We start from the raw sequence: 16,008 nt of genomic DNA, 5'->3' as shown, positions 1-16,008 counted from the left end.
GTGGGAACTGCCATGGTAGAGACTTTGTTGATCACATCCTGAGGAATGTAACGGCGACCATCCTGCCACCGCACTCCCAGAAACTGAATTTCTCTGGCAGGTCCTTTGACCTTGTCTCTCTTAATGGCAAAACCTGCTTGCAACAGAATGTCAATGATTTTGTTCCCTTTCTCGAAGACTTCCTCAGCAGTTTGGCCCCACACAATGATGTCGTCGATGTACTGGATGTGCTCTGGAGCTTTACCTTTCTCCAGTGCATTGTGGATGACTGAGTGACAGATGGTTGAGCTGTGTATCCACCCCTGAGGCAAACGGTTGGACTGGTACTGATTCCTCTCCAGGTGAATGCAAACTGAGGCCTGCACTCCTTGCTATGGGAATAGAGAAGAAAGCATTAGCAATGTCTATGGTAGCATACCATTTAGCCTCCTTCGATTCCAGCTCGTACTGGAGTTCCAGCATGTCTGGCACAGCTGCACTCATGGGTGGAGTCACCTCGTTGAGGGCACAAATATCAACGTGCAGTCTCCAGGTCACCGTTAGGTTACACACAGGCCAGATGGGGACTATTGAAAGGGTGAATGAGCTTTCTCAATGACAGCCTGACTCTCCAGTTGAAGAATCAGCTGATGAATGGGCAACAAAGAGTCACGGTTAGTTCTGTACTGCCTGTGGTGCACAGTTTGAGTAGCAATTGGCACTTCTAGATCCTCTGTGTCATGATGTCCCACAACTGCAGATTCATCTGAAAGTTCAGGTCTAATGGACAATTTTCAATTCACATTCTCAATCTCTACAGATGCTACACCAAAAGCCCATTTGTGACCCTTAGGATCTTTGAAACAACCTTGTCTCAAAAAGTCAATTCCAGAACACAAGGCACATCAGGAGCAGTTACAATAGTATTTTCTTCCTTCACTCTTTACCAGATAAACTTAACTCAGTCTCAACTGGTTAACTCTCTCCCCCCCTCCTGAGATCCGCCCAGTCACTTCAAAAAAAAATATGTATGGACTCTAGTCCTTTTGCAATTAGATGGCAATAAAGTACACTGCTGCACCTGTGTCAACTAAAGCCCACCATAATTCTGAACTTTTAGAACGTGCCAGGCCACCTAATGATATACATTCCCCCCAAAATAGATTCGTTCTCTCCACTAACCTTCCTCCACCTGGCTGGAGGCCAGGGCACCCCTAATGCTGAAGCCATGGCATGTGGGGGGTACACATTGATTGGTGTTGTTGTGTGGAGAAATTGCAACTGTTGGAATAATTGCAGTTGCTCTGGGGAGCTGAAGAAGTGACAGCTACTTTTCTGGCATTGCTGCCTCTGTTTCTGCCACTCTGCAGTTCCCTGACTCTCTTTGAAAGAGCTGAAGTAGGTTGGCCATCCCACTTGTTCATGTTCTCACCGTATTGGTCACGCAGGATTATCCACAGTGGCGCACGCGATTGCTGCTGTCTAGGTGGAATTTGTCTCCTCCTGGGCTGGAATTGCCTTGCAGGAGGTGGGCGTCTGTTCCTGATGGCAGAAACCTGCACCCATTCAGATGATGCAGGCATGGTATCTTTTACCAGATTGGAAATGGAGGTTTTTAGATCCTCCTTCAGTTCTTTCATGCTATCTTTAATCTCTGTGGTCATAGTTTGTCTGTCAGAGACTAGGCCAGAATGTGACAAGCTGTCCTCTACCTGCCTGAGCTGGTCAGTGAATTCACCAACAGTGAGAGATCTTCCATTGTTACTCCTTGATAGAAACTTGCTGGCCAAGATGTTAGCATAGGATGAAGGAGCAAGCTTAATAAGCTTCTTCATGAGACCTGTTCCAAGAGGAATGTCATCAGGCTCATGTGTGCCATGATCTCCATAAAGCACTTCCTTCACAGCAAACTCCTTCAAAAGCTTAATTCCCTGCTCAATGGTGTTCCACTTCTTAGCAGCCCATGGCAGATCATCTCGGGAAGGATATCTCATAGCCACAGCCAACAGGAGGCGTGTCCACAAGCTAACCTTACCAAGAGGACTTGCTAGGTATTTGTCCACTCCACTCTCCTTAGTGAGTGGTCCCAGCTGCTTGGCAGATTTGTCTCCTACCTGCAGGGCATTAGCACCAGTGCTACGGCATCTCACCAACCAGCTTAGGATTGGCTCACCTGATTCCCTTCAGTATTCCTTTCTAACTTCCCTGACCTCTCTGAGAGGATCGTTGGAGTCCTGGATGTCATCCTCCTCCTCTTCCTCCTGTTGATCTGGTTGTCCCTGGTCTAGAAACAGAACCTTCCTCATAGCACTCTTAAATTCATTGGAACCATCCTCTTTTTTGGCAGCCAACCACACAGCACTCTTGTCATTTGAGTACTGCGATCTCAGCATGTTCGCTAGGTCCTGCAGACTAAATGCCTCCTCTTCGTCCTCTTGCTCACCAGAGGTCCCCTCTCTTACATCCTCCTTTGAGTCACATTTTGTCAAAAGCTGTGTCTTGGCTTTTGCCTTAGCAGGTGCCAAAAAGGCCTGCACAGCAACAGACTTGGACATGTCTGCTGGAGGGTTTGAATCATTGGGGGTCTGACTTGGGGTCTGTGAGTTCACTGCCTTAGAATTAACAGGGTTCTGGTCTGCTGGTTGGGGATTCGAACTGGCTGAGCTGGTGTTATTATTGTTATTATTAGTGGGTACATTCTGACTTTGAGTGTTGGCCTGTACTCCTGGGACGCCTGCCAATCCTGAGGCGTTATCATCTTTGTTGTCATTATTGTTAGGAACATTGGCAGTTTTCCCAGAATCTGAAGAGGGAGGTATAATGGCAGATGTCCCTGTCTGGGAAGGAGGTGGTATTCCCGAATTATCTGTGTTTTGGTTGGTTGCTGCAAAATCGTCCCTGGCTGTGCCCCTGAATTTTGCTGGGAAAGAGATTGTATTCCCTTGTTTTGGTTTTGAGACAGAAATTTTCCTAGTTTTTAAAGGCACTGCATTTGAATTTTTCACACATAATGCCAGAATTAATATGAAAATTAAAACTATAAGACCCAGGATGATACACACCAGACCTGCCACAATTTGCTTTGAGTAAAAATCTTTGCAAGGGTCCGGCATCTCAGTTTGGGGGTAAATTACCCTCATGAGGTCTGTAGTTAAAGCAGTATTTTGATTGCTTGTAATATTATTGGCAAATACCTCTGTAATGTTACTGGTAAGATTTTCAGTGACATTAAAACCAGCATAGCCAAGAATGAGATCACCCCAGGACCAGAAAATATTTGTAACTTTAGCTTTAGCCTTTGTATAAGCTACATTAAAAAGTAAGAAAAAATTTGGGCTTTGATCCAATTGAATGCAAGAGAACAGAAACCAGACCACATAAGAGCCCCCACCAAATAAAATAGCTGCTTTATTAGCTTCATTCTGATTCCCAGAGTTGATTAACAGTCACTCAAATGAATTTGCCTCACGTTGGGCGCCAAATATGTGGTGATTTGGTTGTACCCTGCCCCCCCACACTTTTAGAAATACCCAATTAGACTCAGACGGACTCTGGGAATATAAATGAAGCTATTTATTTACAGATAGCACAACATACAAGCAGATATTTACAGTATATACAGTTATAGACAGAAATATACAAGGTAAAAAGTAATACAGAAACACAACTCCCCTCCCAGAAACCTGAGTCCCCAGGAGGGGCTCTCAACCACCCCTGCACCTTCCCCCTGCCCCTCTCAACCTTACCCCAGTCCTAAGGAAGAATAGAGGTTCAGCCAAGAGGTTAAGAAGCAAGGTTAGTGGCAGGTGAGGTTAAGGAGATGTAGCTCAGCCAAAGCCCAGCCAGAGAGTGAAGTAAAAATGGCGAAAGTGTTATCTAATGTTTACATTCTTCTTCAGCAAGACTCTAAGGGAAGGAGACATCACCATTGTTTTCCTTTCACAGCCTATCATCTAGTTCTTTTCACCAAAACATTCTAGCCTGCTTCAAACTAGAACAAACTGGCTGCTCCCTGTGGTCCCTTCCAACCCTGACTAATTCTGTGATTCTAAAGTTAGCTGGGGGCATCTTGTGAGGGCATCTTCTGTGTGGTGTCCTTATGGGAAGGCCCAGGTCTTCTTGAAGAGAAGCTAATTCTCTTCTTTTTGCAGGGTTCCCTTCTGGAGATTCCTCATCACTGGAGCAGATCAGAACAGAGAAATGAAGATGTGGTGCACAGTGTCCTGGACCTGCCTGCAGACTGTCCAGTAGGTGTTGGTGTGCTCACTCTCCTGAGGGGCTGGTATTAGCTCTCAGCACACAAAGGACATTGGAAGAAGTTGGAATGGGGCCAGAGGAGGCCACAGCAGTGCTGGCAGGGCTGGCAGGGCTGGCAGGGCTCTGCTGTGAGCCAGGCTGGCAGAGTTGGGGGTGTGCAGCCTGGAGAGGAGAAGGCTCCAGGGACACTTTCTGGTGGCCTTGCAGTGCTGGGAGGGACTCCAGGAGAGCTGTGCACAGTCTCTGGAGCAGGTCTTGTTGCGTCAGGGATGGTTTGAACTGAGAGAGGGAGCTTGAGAGTGGAGAGAAGGGAGAAATGTTTGGCACTGAGTGTGGGGAGAGCCTGGCCCATGCTGCTCAGAGAGATGGGAGCTGCATGGCTGGCACCACTGCAGGTGTGGTTGGTTGTGTCTGTAAGTAGCCTGCTCTGGCTGCAGCTGTCCCTGCTGAATGCTGGGAGTTGGGCTGGGTGACCTTGCAAGGTCCTTTCCCACCCAAGGCAGTCCATGGTTTACCTGGAGCCAAGCTTTCACTTTCCAGGTACCCCTTGCAGAGAGTCTCCAGCCTCAGCCTTTCCTCCCTGCAGAGCTGTTCCAGTCCCCTTGGCATCCCTGTAGCCCTTTGCTGGACCATCTCTTGCAAGTCCTGTCCTTCTTCTTGAGCCAGGGAGCCTGAAACTGGGCCCAGCCCTCCCTCTGTGGCATCCCCAGGGCAGAGCAGATGGCATGGATACTGCCAGACTAAGCTGACAGCCCTAGTGTTAGGTCAGAATCTGTCCTTGTCCTGTGGAAATTCACAGCATGAATTACAGCCCCTTAAGTCAAGTAGGACTGACTGAGGCAAACTAAAGCAGCAGCACTGAAGCCCTACCCTAACTGCCAGGTACTCACACACCAAGCTCTCTGCGTGCCTCCCTACTGAGCCTCCCTCAACCTGCAGGCCACACTCTTCTTGATGCACCCCAGGATGCCTTTGGCCCTCTTGGCCACCAGGGCACATTTCTGGCTCATGATCATCCTGCTGTCCACCAGCACTTCCAGGTCCTTGTCCCCAGAGCTGCCTCTGTACATAGGCCCAGCAGCTCAAGCTCTGCCTGAGGCCAGCCCTCTGCTTGCTCCTGCTCCCTCAGTTCCTTTTCTGCTGGGGACCTGTGGCCTCTGGTCACACTTAAGGCCACCCTGGAATTGCTCTCGTCAGGTGAGAAGAGTCTGGTCTGCAGCTCAGTGCTGCTTTGACCACCTCATGCCACAGCAGATCCAAAACTTGCAGAAGGGTTGTTTTGATCTGGATGATTTTTGGGTATCAGTGTGTAGCATGGTCTTCCTGTGAATGTGGGATGTGCCCAGCAGCACCAAGCTGCTGTCTTTCAGTTGAGTGGTCAGAAGCTGGATCCTGCTCTGATCTGCTGGATGAAGTCTCTCAGCTGAAGGCAGCACTGATTTCTGCAGTGATGCTTTTGTTTCCGTGGGTGGTTGCACTCTATTGTGGCTGTAAATTATCCAGCCTGGAGAAGAGAAGGCTACAGGGAGACCTTAGAGCAGCCTTCCAGGACCTGAAAGGGGATGCAGAAGGGCTGAGGAGGGACTTTGGACAAGAGCTGGGAGGGACAATGGCTTTGAGCTGGGAGAGGGCAGAGTGAGAGTGGAGATGAGGAAGAAATTGTTGGTTGTGAGGTTGGGGAGAGACTGGCACAGGTTGCCCGGAAAAACTGTGGCTGCCCCTACCCTGAAAGTGTTCCAGGTCAGGCTGGATGAGGCCTCAAGCAGCCTGTGCTGGTGGAGGTGTCCCTGCCCATGGCAGGGTCTTGGCACTGGATGAGCTTTGAGATCCCTTCCAACTCAACCCATTCTAGGATTCTGTGGTGCTAAACTCCAGAATCATGGAATGGTGAGGGGCTGGAAGGATCCTCTGGAAGTCACCTCCTCCAGTCTAGGTGGCTCTGTGACCTCCTGAAGGTATTTGAGGTTTTATAGCAGTGCAGCTTCCCAGCAGTGGTTCTGGTTATGCTAACCTTCATTCCCATCCCTCTTGTTTCCCGCCTCTAGCTTTTCTCCTGACATCTTCAGCTCCATGAGCATTCTTCCCAGCCTGAAAGTCTGCCTGGACCTCTCTGCTGAATACCTGATCCTGAGCGATGTGCAGAGAAAAGTAGGTGCTTTGTGTGCCTGCTATGTGGGCACTGGGGACAGGAACAGCCTTCAGTGTGTCTGCTCTGCTGCCCAGCACTGGGGTTTGCATGGCCAGAGCTAGAAGAAGTGCACTGCCTGGCCTCAGCTCTTCTCTGTGAGAGGAAACAGCCTAACAGCTGAAGGCTGCTCCTCAACCTGCAATGAAGCTCTCACTTGGAGGACCCTGTATCTGCTGCAGTGGGATTGAGCTCCTGACCAGCACTGGCTCAGGAGTGTGCTTCCTGAGATTTCCTGGACTGTCCTGGGAATCCTGTTCTTCCTTGTGCAATTGCCATTGCTGCAGAGCTGTTGCAGCTGCTGGGCTCTGCAGCACACATGTGCAGGCGCGGCTGAGCTCTGCAGTGCACATACAGGCAGTGATCTGCTGTGTTTGCTTCTATCAGGTCTTGTATGTGATGGAGCTGATGCAGAACCAAGAGGAGGGTAAAGCTTACTTCAGCTCCATCTCGGAGTTCCTTCTCACCCACCCAGTCCTAAGCTTTGGCATCCAGGCCGTGAGCCGCTGTCGGTTGAGGCACACCGAGGTACTCCCAGCAGAAGAGGAAAATGACAACTTGTGTGTGGGTAGGTGACAAAGAACATTGGCTGCTGAGAGCACAAGAATTTTGCCCCTGGCTGGTTCTGGCTTTCTCGTGAAAGGTTGGGCTTTTCTCCCTAGAAAGAAGAAATGGTTCAGGAGAAAATGGCCTTAGTTTGCTCCACAGGAAGTTTAGGTTGGACATGAGGAACAGTTTTTTCCCTTTGAGGGTTGGCAAGGCCTGGCCCAGGCTCCCCAGAGCAGTGGTGCAGTCCTCATCCCTGGAGAGGTTTCAAAGCCATGGAGATGTGCTGAGGGCCATGGTTTAGCAGTGCCCTGGCAGCGCTTGATTAAGGGTTGAACCCTCTGATCTCGAAGGTCTTTTCCATCCTCAGTGTTTCTGTCACTGGTGGTCTGCAGGAAATGGCATCTTGTGCAGCTGCAGCACTGCAGGAAGCACAGTGAAAGTAGTGACAAGGTGTGTGGGCAGGATTTATCTTCCAAAAGTGAACCTCCTTTATTATTTTGATATTCATATATTTGATCTCACTGCACTGCCGATCCTTAATCAGGTTCTTTGCACGCTCATGAAAACCATTACACAATGGAGAAGGTGGAGTCTTAAGGAATAAGTGACAGCAATACAACAAGCATTAAACCTTTAGAACTGGAGAGAGGTTCTTGCAGTCAATTATATCTCTTGCACACTAGAGGGACTCGAGAGGACTTGGATTCAGCTAGAAAGTTTTACAGAGTTTTGCAAAGAGGCTTTTGAATATTGACTCACAAAAATTGTATCTCTGGGTTCCCAGGGCTAACTGGTTTCCAGACAGTACCCAAACACTTGAAGGGCGTTCTGACAGTGTCTGAAAGCCTTCTAGATCTTCCCAAGCTCTATCTGGAGAGAGGCAGGCAATCTCTGAACTGATCCTGGTTCCTCTTTGGCTCCAGACTTGGCAGGCAGGCGCGCAGAGGTGCAGGCAGGATGGCTTGCAGGTATGCGGACAGGCATGATACCGCGCTGGCTGAGCGAGCCTAGCGCCTGAGGCACTTAATGCCTATTCCCTGGTAAACTTAGGCAAGGCAGCATCTAGGTGTACAAAGCCAAAGCATCAGGGCTTGTTATTATGTAGCAGGTAGAGCACGACAGGATGCCATGGCAGGCAGCCGTGAGGCAGAAGCACTGCAAGGCAGAGGCCATGGCAGAAGCACAGTGAGGCAGAGCAGGTTGTGTTTACCTGCTCATCTCCTTTTATCAGTGTGGCTCAAGGCAATGGCTCCTTTGGCCACGGAGCTTACCCAGTCAGAACGGCAGTTTGCCAAACTTGATCATGTTAGGTAAAGTCAGGGCTTACTTTTACCTTTTTAGGGCAGAAGACAAACAAGTGTATAAACACGTGTGGGTGCCCTGCTTGGAAGGAGAAAAGGAGGCTGGAAGGCATGAGGCCTTTGTTTTCCTTTCCTGCAGTTGCTTCTCCTATCAGCAGAAGAGGGAGAGCAGAAAACATGTCTGGACAAGCCAGGACATGTTTAGGTCTCTGATCCAGCCTGCTGCTTGAAGCAGGACTGTTGCTAGTGGCAGATCAGCTCACCTATGGTGTCATCTAGTTGTGTCTTGAAGACCCTCAAATGTGACACCTCTGGCTGTGCCCTGTTCTGGGGCTGCATCTCTTCTTCAGTTTCCTTACTGCAAGCATCCAGGCTGGAGCTCCCAGCCCAGGCTGCAGGCCTTGCTGCTCACCACACAGGCTCCACTGAGATGTTTCTGTTGTGAAGAAGCCTTCCAGGGCTGTGTGGGCTGAAGCAAGTGCATTTGACACTGGCTGAGGTCTGAGATGAGCTGCTCAGTATCCAAGCTGCGCTGCCAGCAGACAGTGTCCCTGGCAGCGTAGGGCTGAGTCTCTCTCAGCACAGGGAGGATGAGGCAACCTGGGACAGCTCCCAGCAGAGCAGGTCTTCCTGGAAAAACTGGCAGGCTGTGTTCCTGTTCCTGCTAGTGAGAACAAACATCAGAGGGGTGAGCACATGGTCTGAGGAACCAGCAGACTACTTTTGCCTGGCACTGCTGAGCTGTGCCAGGTGTGAGCACAATGAGCAGCTTAAGCTGAGGGGAAAGGTGGGGTCCTGGGCTCACTCCTGACCTCCTGCTTTCCTGTTGCCCTACTCTGGACCCACTCCGTCTCCTTGATGTCCTTCTTGGAGTAACTGGCACAAAACTGCATCCAGGGCTCAAGATGAGGCCTCAGCAGTGCCCAGTACAGGGTCACAGCCCCGGCCCTGGTGCTGCTGGCCACACGACTGCTGATCCAGGCCAGGCTGCTCTCTCAGCAGTGAGCCTGTTGCAGGTGTTGGGTGGATGCTGTCAGTGATGTCTTGTGAAGTCTTTGCAGAGCTCTTCGTTGTTTTTACAGCCAGGAAGGAGCTCAAGCCCTAGGCTGAACTTGTGTGTGTCTGTCTTAGAGCACAGCCAGCACGGCTGGCTTCAGCAGGCAGGAGAAGTGGCTGGCAGCTCCGCACCTCGGCTGCTCCTTCCTTACCCCATGAGGGTCTCTTTTCTCCTCACTGAGGCTGCTGTGGCTGGATTAGGACAAAAGTGACCACCCCCACGTTGAGAAGTAAAGGGAGAGGGGGATATGCTTTCCCTTAATGAGGTCAGTCCAGCTCTGAAGAGGAGCAGTGATGAAACTGTATCGTGCCGAGCCATCTCCTGTCATGCTTTCTAGTACTTTGCCTGCAGCTGCCATCCTGCTTCATGTTTTCCTCTTGTCTCCCTTGCAGAAGGAGCCCAGGGGGCTGAGGCTGTTGAATCAGCAGCAGGCGTGCTGATAAAACTCTTCTGTGTGCACACCAAGTGAGTATGGGCAGCAGCTACCACGGGCAGCTGGCTGGGGTGTCCCAGTCCTGCACCCACCTGTCCCACAGTCACACCAACTCCTTTTGCTCCTGAAAAACCTGCTCAGACCCTTAGAAACTTCCAGCTGTGATGTGTTCAGTGTGGTCCTGCCGGGGAAACAGCCCTGTACAGTGCTGGGCCAAGCTGGTATTTTGTCACCAGGAGTGACTTAGGAGTTGTGCTGGAAGACATCTTTTTGATGCCCTGGGCACCAGAAGTGGGTGCCACAGCTGAGTGAAGGTCAGCTTCTGCTGCTTCTGTCACAGGCAGGGAATCAGTCTGGGGAAGAGAAATCTTCTAAGCCTTGGAAGTGGTGATTGATAAATAATCATCTGCTGTTTCTTTGCTCTCAGAGCCCTGCAGGATGTGCAGATCAGATTCCAGCCTCTCCACAGCCCTGATGTGAGTGCATCTATGCCTGCCCATGGCTCTCAGGAAGACTTTGGTGAGCCTTTGTGGGACATCAGCTGGCTGGGCCTTCAAAGGTTGAGGGAGGCAGGAGCGCAGCTGTGGGTGCCCCTATGATGTCATTGCCTGAAGGACTCTGACATGGACTGGCTGAGAAGCAGGCTGCTGCTGAAGGCCTGGAGTGTGGTTGGAGCATGGGGACGCAGGAGCCAGGAGCAGACTCGTGGGCACCTTTCCAGGGCATGTGTGCGAGAAACATGACCTCTGTCCCCCTGGATGGGAGAGAGGCAGCAGAGCTTTGGGAGTGGAGGGACTGGGCTGTGTGGAGGGAGCTGCAGCAGCTTGCTCACCATTCTGGGAGGTGGCCTTGTCTTTAAAGAAGGGAAGCTTGGGTCTGTGATCAAAGCCTGCTAAGAGCCACTCCTCAGCATGCAGGGCTTTGCTCTGGCTAGGAGGTTGCAGGGGTTTTGCTTGTCCTGTAGCACAGGTCCCTGTTGGAATTAAAGCTTTGGCTTCTGGGGACAGATCCTCTAAACTGCTTTGTGCTTCTCCCTTGGAAGCCTTCCCAGACCACATGGCTGATCTCAGCACAGAAGGACTGGGATCTGAGAAGGGATCTGTGCATGGCTCCCAACCAGACCTGCGGCGCATCGCAGACCTGCCTGTCCTGGCAGACTTCCTGTCCCTCTCAAATGATGCCAAACCAAAGCTGATGACTCCAGATGCATTCATGACACCAAGTGCATCTCTTCAGCAGGTAACAGCAGCACTGTTACTGCCGGAATACAAGGGGTGGGTTTGGGTTTTGAATCTTTGGGAACTGTTGTAGGCAGTGATGACTCTGGGCAGTGCTAGCTGAGTGCAGAGCACACAGATAGCTCTGTGCGTGAAACCAAGCTGAATGGAGACTTGTTGGTGCATCTGAAAAGCTGAGCTGCCCAAGCTTGTGTTGTGAGCCCTGGGCTCAGCTGCAGGACTACTGGTGGAGCTCTTGTGTGGAAATCTGGATTTGCTAAATCATAGACTGGGTCTGGTTTTGGTTGGAAGAGACCTTGCGAGGTCACCTAGCCCCACCCCATCCTGCACTCAGCAGAGATATCTCAGCCAGGGCAGGCTGTTCACAGCCGTAACCAACCTCATCTGCAATGGTGGCAGCTCTCACCTCTCTGGGCAGACTGGCCCAGGCTCTCCCCACCCTCAGTGCCAAACATTTCTCCCTTGTCCACTCTCAAGCTCCCTCTCTCAGTTCAAACCATCCCTCCTTGACCTAGCACAAGAGGCTGTGCTCCAGAGTCTGTCCCCAGCTCTCTTGGAGTCCCTTTCAGCACTAAAAGGCCACTAGACACTTTCTCTTCTGCAGGCTTCTCTATAAATACCTGTCTGGAAGCTGGCAGAGTGCTCTTGCTGGTTTACAGATTGGTTTGGGTTGTGCCATAACTGTGATGGAAGGATATGTGCACTCTCTGCATGCCCTGTCTGGCATCCTGTGGGGATGTCTGAAGTGCTCTGGTAGATGAGACTGTCTCAGATCACAGAATGCATCAGGTTGGAAGGGACCCTCAAAGAGCATCTTGTCTAACCCCTCTGCAGGCGGCAGTGTGCCAGTGTCTGCCCACCCTCACTGTGCACAACTTCCTCCTGATGCCCAGCTGAACTCTGCCCTGTTCCAGTTCCAAACCATTCTCTTAGCCTGTCCCCCCAGGCCCTTCTGAACAGTCCCTCCTCAGCCTGCCTGAAGGTCCCCTGCAGATATTGGAATGCAGCTCTAAGATCTGGAGCCTTCACTTCTGCAAGATGCCCAGCCCCAACTCTCCCAGCCTGTCCCTATAACAGAGGCGCTGCAACCCTCTGCTCTGAGCATCTTGTGGACCAAATCAATCCAGCAGCTCAATGAGGTTTTTTGACCTCACCAGTGCCCATTACAGGGGCACAATCCCTGCCCTGGCTCTGCCTTCCACACCATTGCTGATCAAGGCCAGGATGCTGATGGTCTTCTTGGCCACCTGGGCACACACTGGCTAATCTTCAGCCACTGTTGACCTGGTCTCTGTAGGTGTTTCTTGGTAGCCAGAAGCAGCAGTGGGGGCCAACGTCACCCCTCGTGCTGGTCAGCTGCTAGAGGAGAGCAAGACCTCTGTATTGTGCATTGGAGTATTCTGCCTCCATATACCTGCAGTGCAGGATCTGAAGCCTGACCTGGCTGTAGCCTCTCCTGTGGCAGTCGACCTTGCCACGACCAGCCCAGCTCAAAGACCAAAATGGGGACCAGCTGCAGAGCTCTGAACTGTGCCACTTTGCTTTGGGAGAGCAACTGCTCAAGAACAAGTCACAGATCCACAACAACATTCCATCTGGCAAAGCCCCGCAGGAGCATCCAGTCCAGCCCACAGCCCTGCTCTGCAAGGCTCACCTTAAACCGTAGCCCCGAGCACCACATCCAAACCACCTTCAAACACAGACAGGGTTGGTGGCTCCAGCACCTCCCTGGGCAACTCATGCCAGTGCTGGATCACTCTTTCCCTTGTGTCCAGTCTAACCCTGCCCTGCTGCAGCTTGAGGCCATTCCCCCTTGTTCTGTCACTGTTTACTTGTGAGCAGAGCCCAGCAGCAGCCTCTCCACAACCTCCTTGCAGGTGGCTGCAGACAGCCATGAGGTCTGCCCTCAGCCTCCTCTGTTCCACACTACCCATGCCCAGCTCCTTCAGTTTCTCCTCATCAGATTTGTTCTCCAGGCCCTTCCTTGCCTTCCTCTGCACTGGCTCCAACATCTCTGCATGCCTCTTGTGCTGAGTGCCCAAAACTGAACACAGCTCTCTAGGTGTGGCCTCACCAGAGCAGAGTCCAAGGGCACAATCCCCTCCCTGCTCCTGCTGGGCACAGCGTTTCTGATGCCAGCCAGGATGCCTTTGGCTTTCTGTGCCACCTGGGCACATTGCTGGCTCACATTCAGCTGCTTGTCCATTGCCACCCTCAGGTCCCTTTCTGCAGGCAGTTTCCAGCCACACTGCCCCAAGCCTGTAGTGCTGCTTGGGATTGTTGTGGCCCAAGTGCAGGACCTGGCACTTGGCCTTGCTGAAGCTCCTCCCATTACCACTGGCCATGGATCCAACCTGTCCAAGTCCTCTGCAGAGCTTCCCTGCCCTCTTGGTGATCAACACTGCCACCCAACTTGGTGCCACGTGTGAGCTCACTGCCAGCACACTCTGTGTCTGCATCAAGGGCACCAATAAGGATGTCAAACAGAAGTGGTTCCAACTCTGAGCCCTGAGGAGCACCACTTGTGCCTGGCTGCTGATTTAGTTGAGAGTGCTACGATGAGGCAGGAATGATAAAAATAGAGTTAAGGTTATTTTCCTGGAAAGCCCTGCCCCAAAGCTGCACACAAAGCAGTGACATTTTATTTACAGCTTCTGTTTGGGTCAAGAATTTCTACAAGGCTGCTTATGGGCAGTTTTGGTAATTTAAGAAAATCAGAAAATGGAGAAGGCTAAGGCACAAGACAGCTTTATCCCACTCAGAAACCAGAGGCAGAGCAGAAATCCCAGGGAAAGGCACCGGATTTACTCACAAGGTGTCTCGGTTCTGGTTTAAGTTGATACAACCAATAACAATTTTATAAAGTGCCCTTCCCTCTTCCCCTTCTTTCCCAAAAGAAAGGGATTAGGTGGAGAGGAGAGAGAGAGAAGGAAGCACAACCAAATAAATAAATCTCACTCAATTTGGAAGTTAAAAAGAGAAGTTTAACAATAAACTTAGAAAGGTATCTGAGGTAGGGAAGTTACAAAGGATATAGGGGGAGGGAAAAATAATAGCAAATAGGAAGCATACAAATACAACCCGAGTGCGATGGTGATGGCTTTGTCTGCCTCGTGGGTGATGGCCATGTGGTGGAACAAAGAGAAACCAGGAGCAGGTGGTTGATGCTGGTAGGCAGGCAGCAGAGGATGCAGAGAGGTGCAGAGGGAGAAGTGAAACAGGAAGTCCCTGCTTTTATGGGACAGGAAGGGGAGTAGGCTAGCCATCACCTGGTGGTGTTCAGACCCACCCCTGGAGAGGGGTCAAGACCACCTAGGGTCAGGTTCAGGGTTACTCCCCCTGGAATGTTAACCCTATACACAGGGGCAGAGCAGGACTTTGGTCCCTGGATCTCCTCTGCAGCAGCCTCTGGAAACTGCAAGTTCTAATCCCGTTGTGAGCAGCGCAGCATAAACGCGATGGGAGCGGAGCCGCCAGAGTGTCTGGAGGCACAGGTGCCACCAGGCGGCTCTGCCTTAGCAGCGCAGGCACAGCCACACTCTTGGGGTGTTCCTTGCCAAGAGCAGCAGCGTAGGGCAGGGCAGGGTCCTCCAGCGTGGGGCAGTGAGCAGGAAGCCAAGATACGCTGGCCCGAGGAGAGCCAGGTCTGGGTGCCACAGGCAGCTCTCGGGTGGACCCGATGGACGTGCCGGAGTTGCAGACTTGAAGGCCTTGCGGGCCTGTGTGCGCTCTCTGGTCACTCTGTTGAGGTCTGTCCTAGACAGTGTGTCAGTGACAATGTGCACTGGGCTAGCAGGAGAGTGGCAGTGGCAGCCAGTCACAGTCTCAGGCTCCAGTGTGGCTTTCCACCAGTCAGTGCGCACTGGATCAGGCCCTTTTTTGCCGCTCCTGCTCAAGCCTGCCTGGCTGGCGGAAAGCAGTTTGGTGCTGCCTTCTTCCCCTGTTCAGACCTCCGGAGGCAGAGGCGGGGGAAGGGAGTTTGTAGTGCCCCACTGCAGCTGCCAGCTGCATTTCTCTCCACTGACCAACCACCTTTTGGGCCGTTTTGCCCCAGCAGTGCTTTGCCCAGCAGAGCTGTGCCTGTCCACGCCATCAGCAGCCAGTTCAGCCCTGTGAGTTCCTGTGGGGAGCAGTGCCAGAGGCTTTTCCACACTCTAGGTGGCAATACCCACAGCCTTTCCCTTATCAGCAGTCATCTTGGCACAGAAGGAGATCAGGATTGTCCAGGCAGGGCCTGCCCTTCACAAACCCCTGTTGGCTGGGCCTGCTCCCCTGGGTGTTCCCTGGTGCGTAATGGTGCCTGAGGTGCCCTGCTCCGTGGCTTCCCTGGCACCGGAGGCACACTGACAGGCCTGTAGCTTCCCTCCTTTCCCCCTTTCTTGTAGGCAGGTGGCAATATTTGCCACCCTCCAGTCCGTTGGCACCTCCCCACTGGCCAGGACTACAGGTGAATCATGGCGAGCAGCTTGGCCAGCACATCTGCCAGCTCCTGCAGCACCCTCGGGTGCAGCCCATCTGGCCCCAGGGGCTTGTGTAGGTCTAAGGCTTAGCAGATCCCCCCCCCGACCACTGCCTCGTTTACCCTGGGCTGGTGTCTTGGGAGCTGCTGGATCCAGTGCTACAGGCACTGAGCAGCTCAGCCTTTTGCTCAGCCTCAGTCGCTGTTTCCCTCTGCATCCAGTAAAGGAAGGAGACTCCCAGGCCTCCTGTTGCTGTTGAGGAGTTTATAGACACATTGCTTATTATGCTCCATGGCTGTAGCCGGGTTGAGCTCTGGCTGTGCCTTGGCTTTCCTCATTCCCCCCCTGCAGAGCTTCAGTACAGTTTTATAGCCCCCATGGGAGCCCTGTGCCAAAGGCCAGAGACTCTGCTCTCGTTCTTGAGCTCCAGCCACAGGTCCTGTCCAGCCAGGCGGAAGCCTTCGCCCCGCTCGTCTCTCGGCACGCAGGGACAGCTGCTCCTGAGCCTTTCACATTCCTTCTGGAAGTGCCTGCAGCCTCCCTGGACTC

The 16,008-nt window shown here is 52.1% G+C and overlaps 1 protein-coding gene across 1 annotated transcript in view; it reads left to right on the top strand.

Moving 5' to 3' along the window:
- The window catches only part of EDC4 (enhancer of mRNA decapping 4), a 52,796-nt gene that overhangs the window by 18,144 nt on the left and 18,644 nt on the right, over positions 1–16,008 (top strand). The window contains 6 exon segments of the mRNA XM_064160693.1: positions 4,131–4,226; positions 6,282–6,384; positions 6,809–6,989; positions 9,721–9,793; positions 10,189–10,280; positions 10,804–11,000. Coding sequence (XP_064016763.1) covers positions 4,131–4,226; positions 6,282–6,384; positions 6,809–6,989; positions 9,721–9,793; positions 10,189–10,280; positions 10,804–11,000 — 742 coding nt within the window.

The sequence above is a fragment of the Pogoniulus pusillus genome, chromosome 20, assembly GCF_015220805.1.
Source record: "Pogoniulus pusillus isolate bPogPus1 chromosome 20, bPogPus1.pri, whole genome shotgun sequence".
In the NCBI taxonomy this organism is placed as follows: Eukaryota; Metazoa; Chordata; class Aves; order Piciformes; family Lybiidae; genus Pogoniulus; species Pogoniulus pusillus.
The sequence above is the reverse complement of the archived record's forward strand: the minus strand, read 5'-3'. Positions and strand labels throughout refer to the sequence as shown.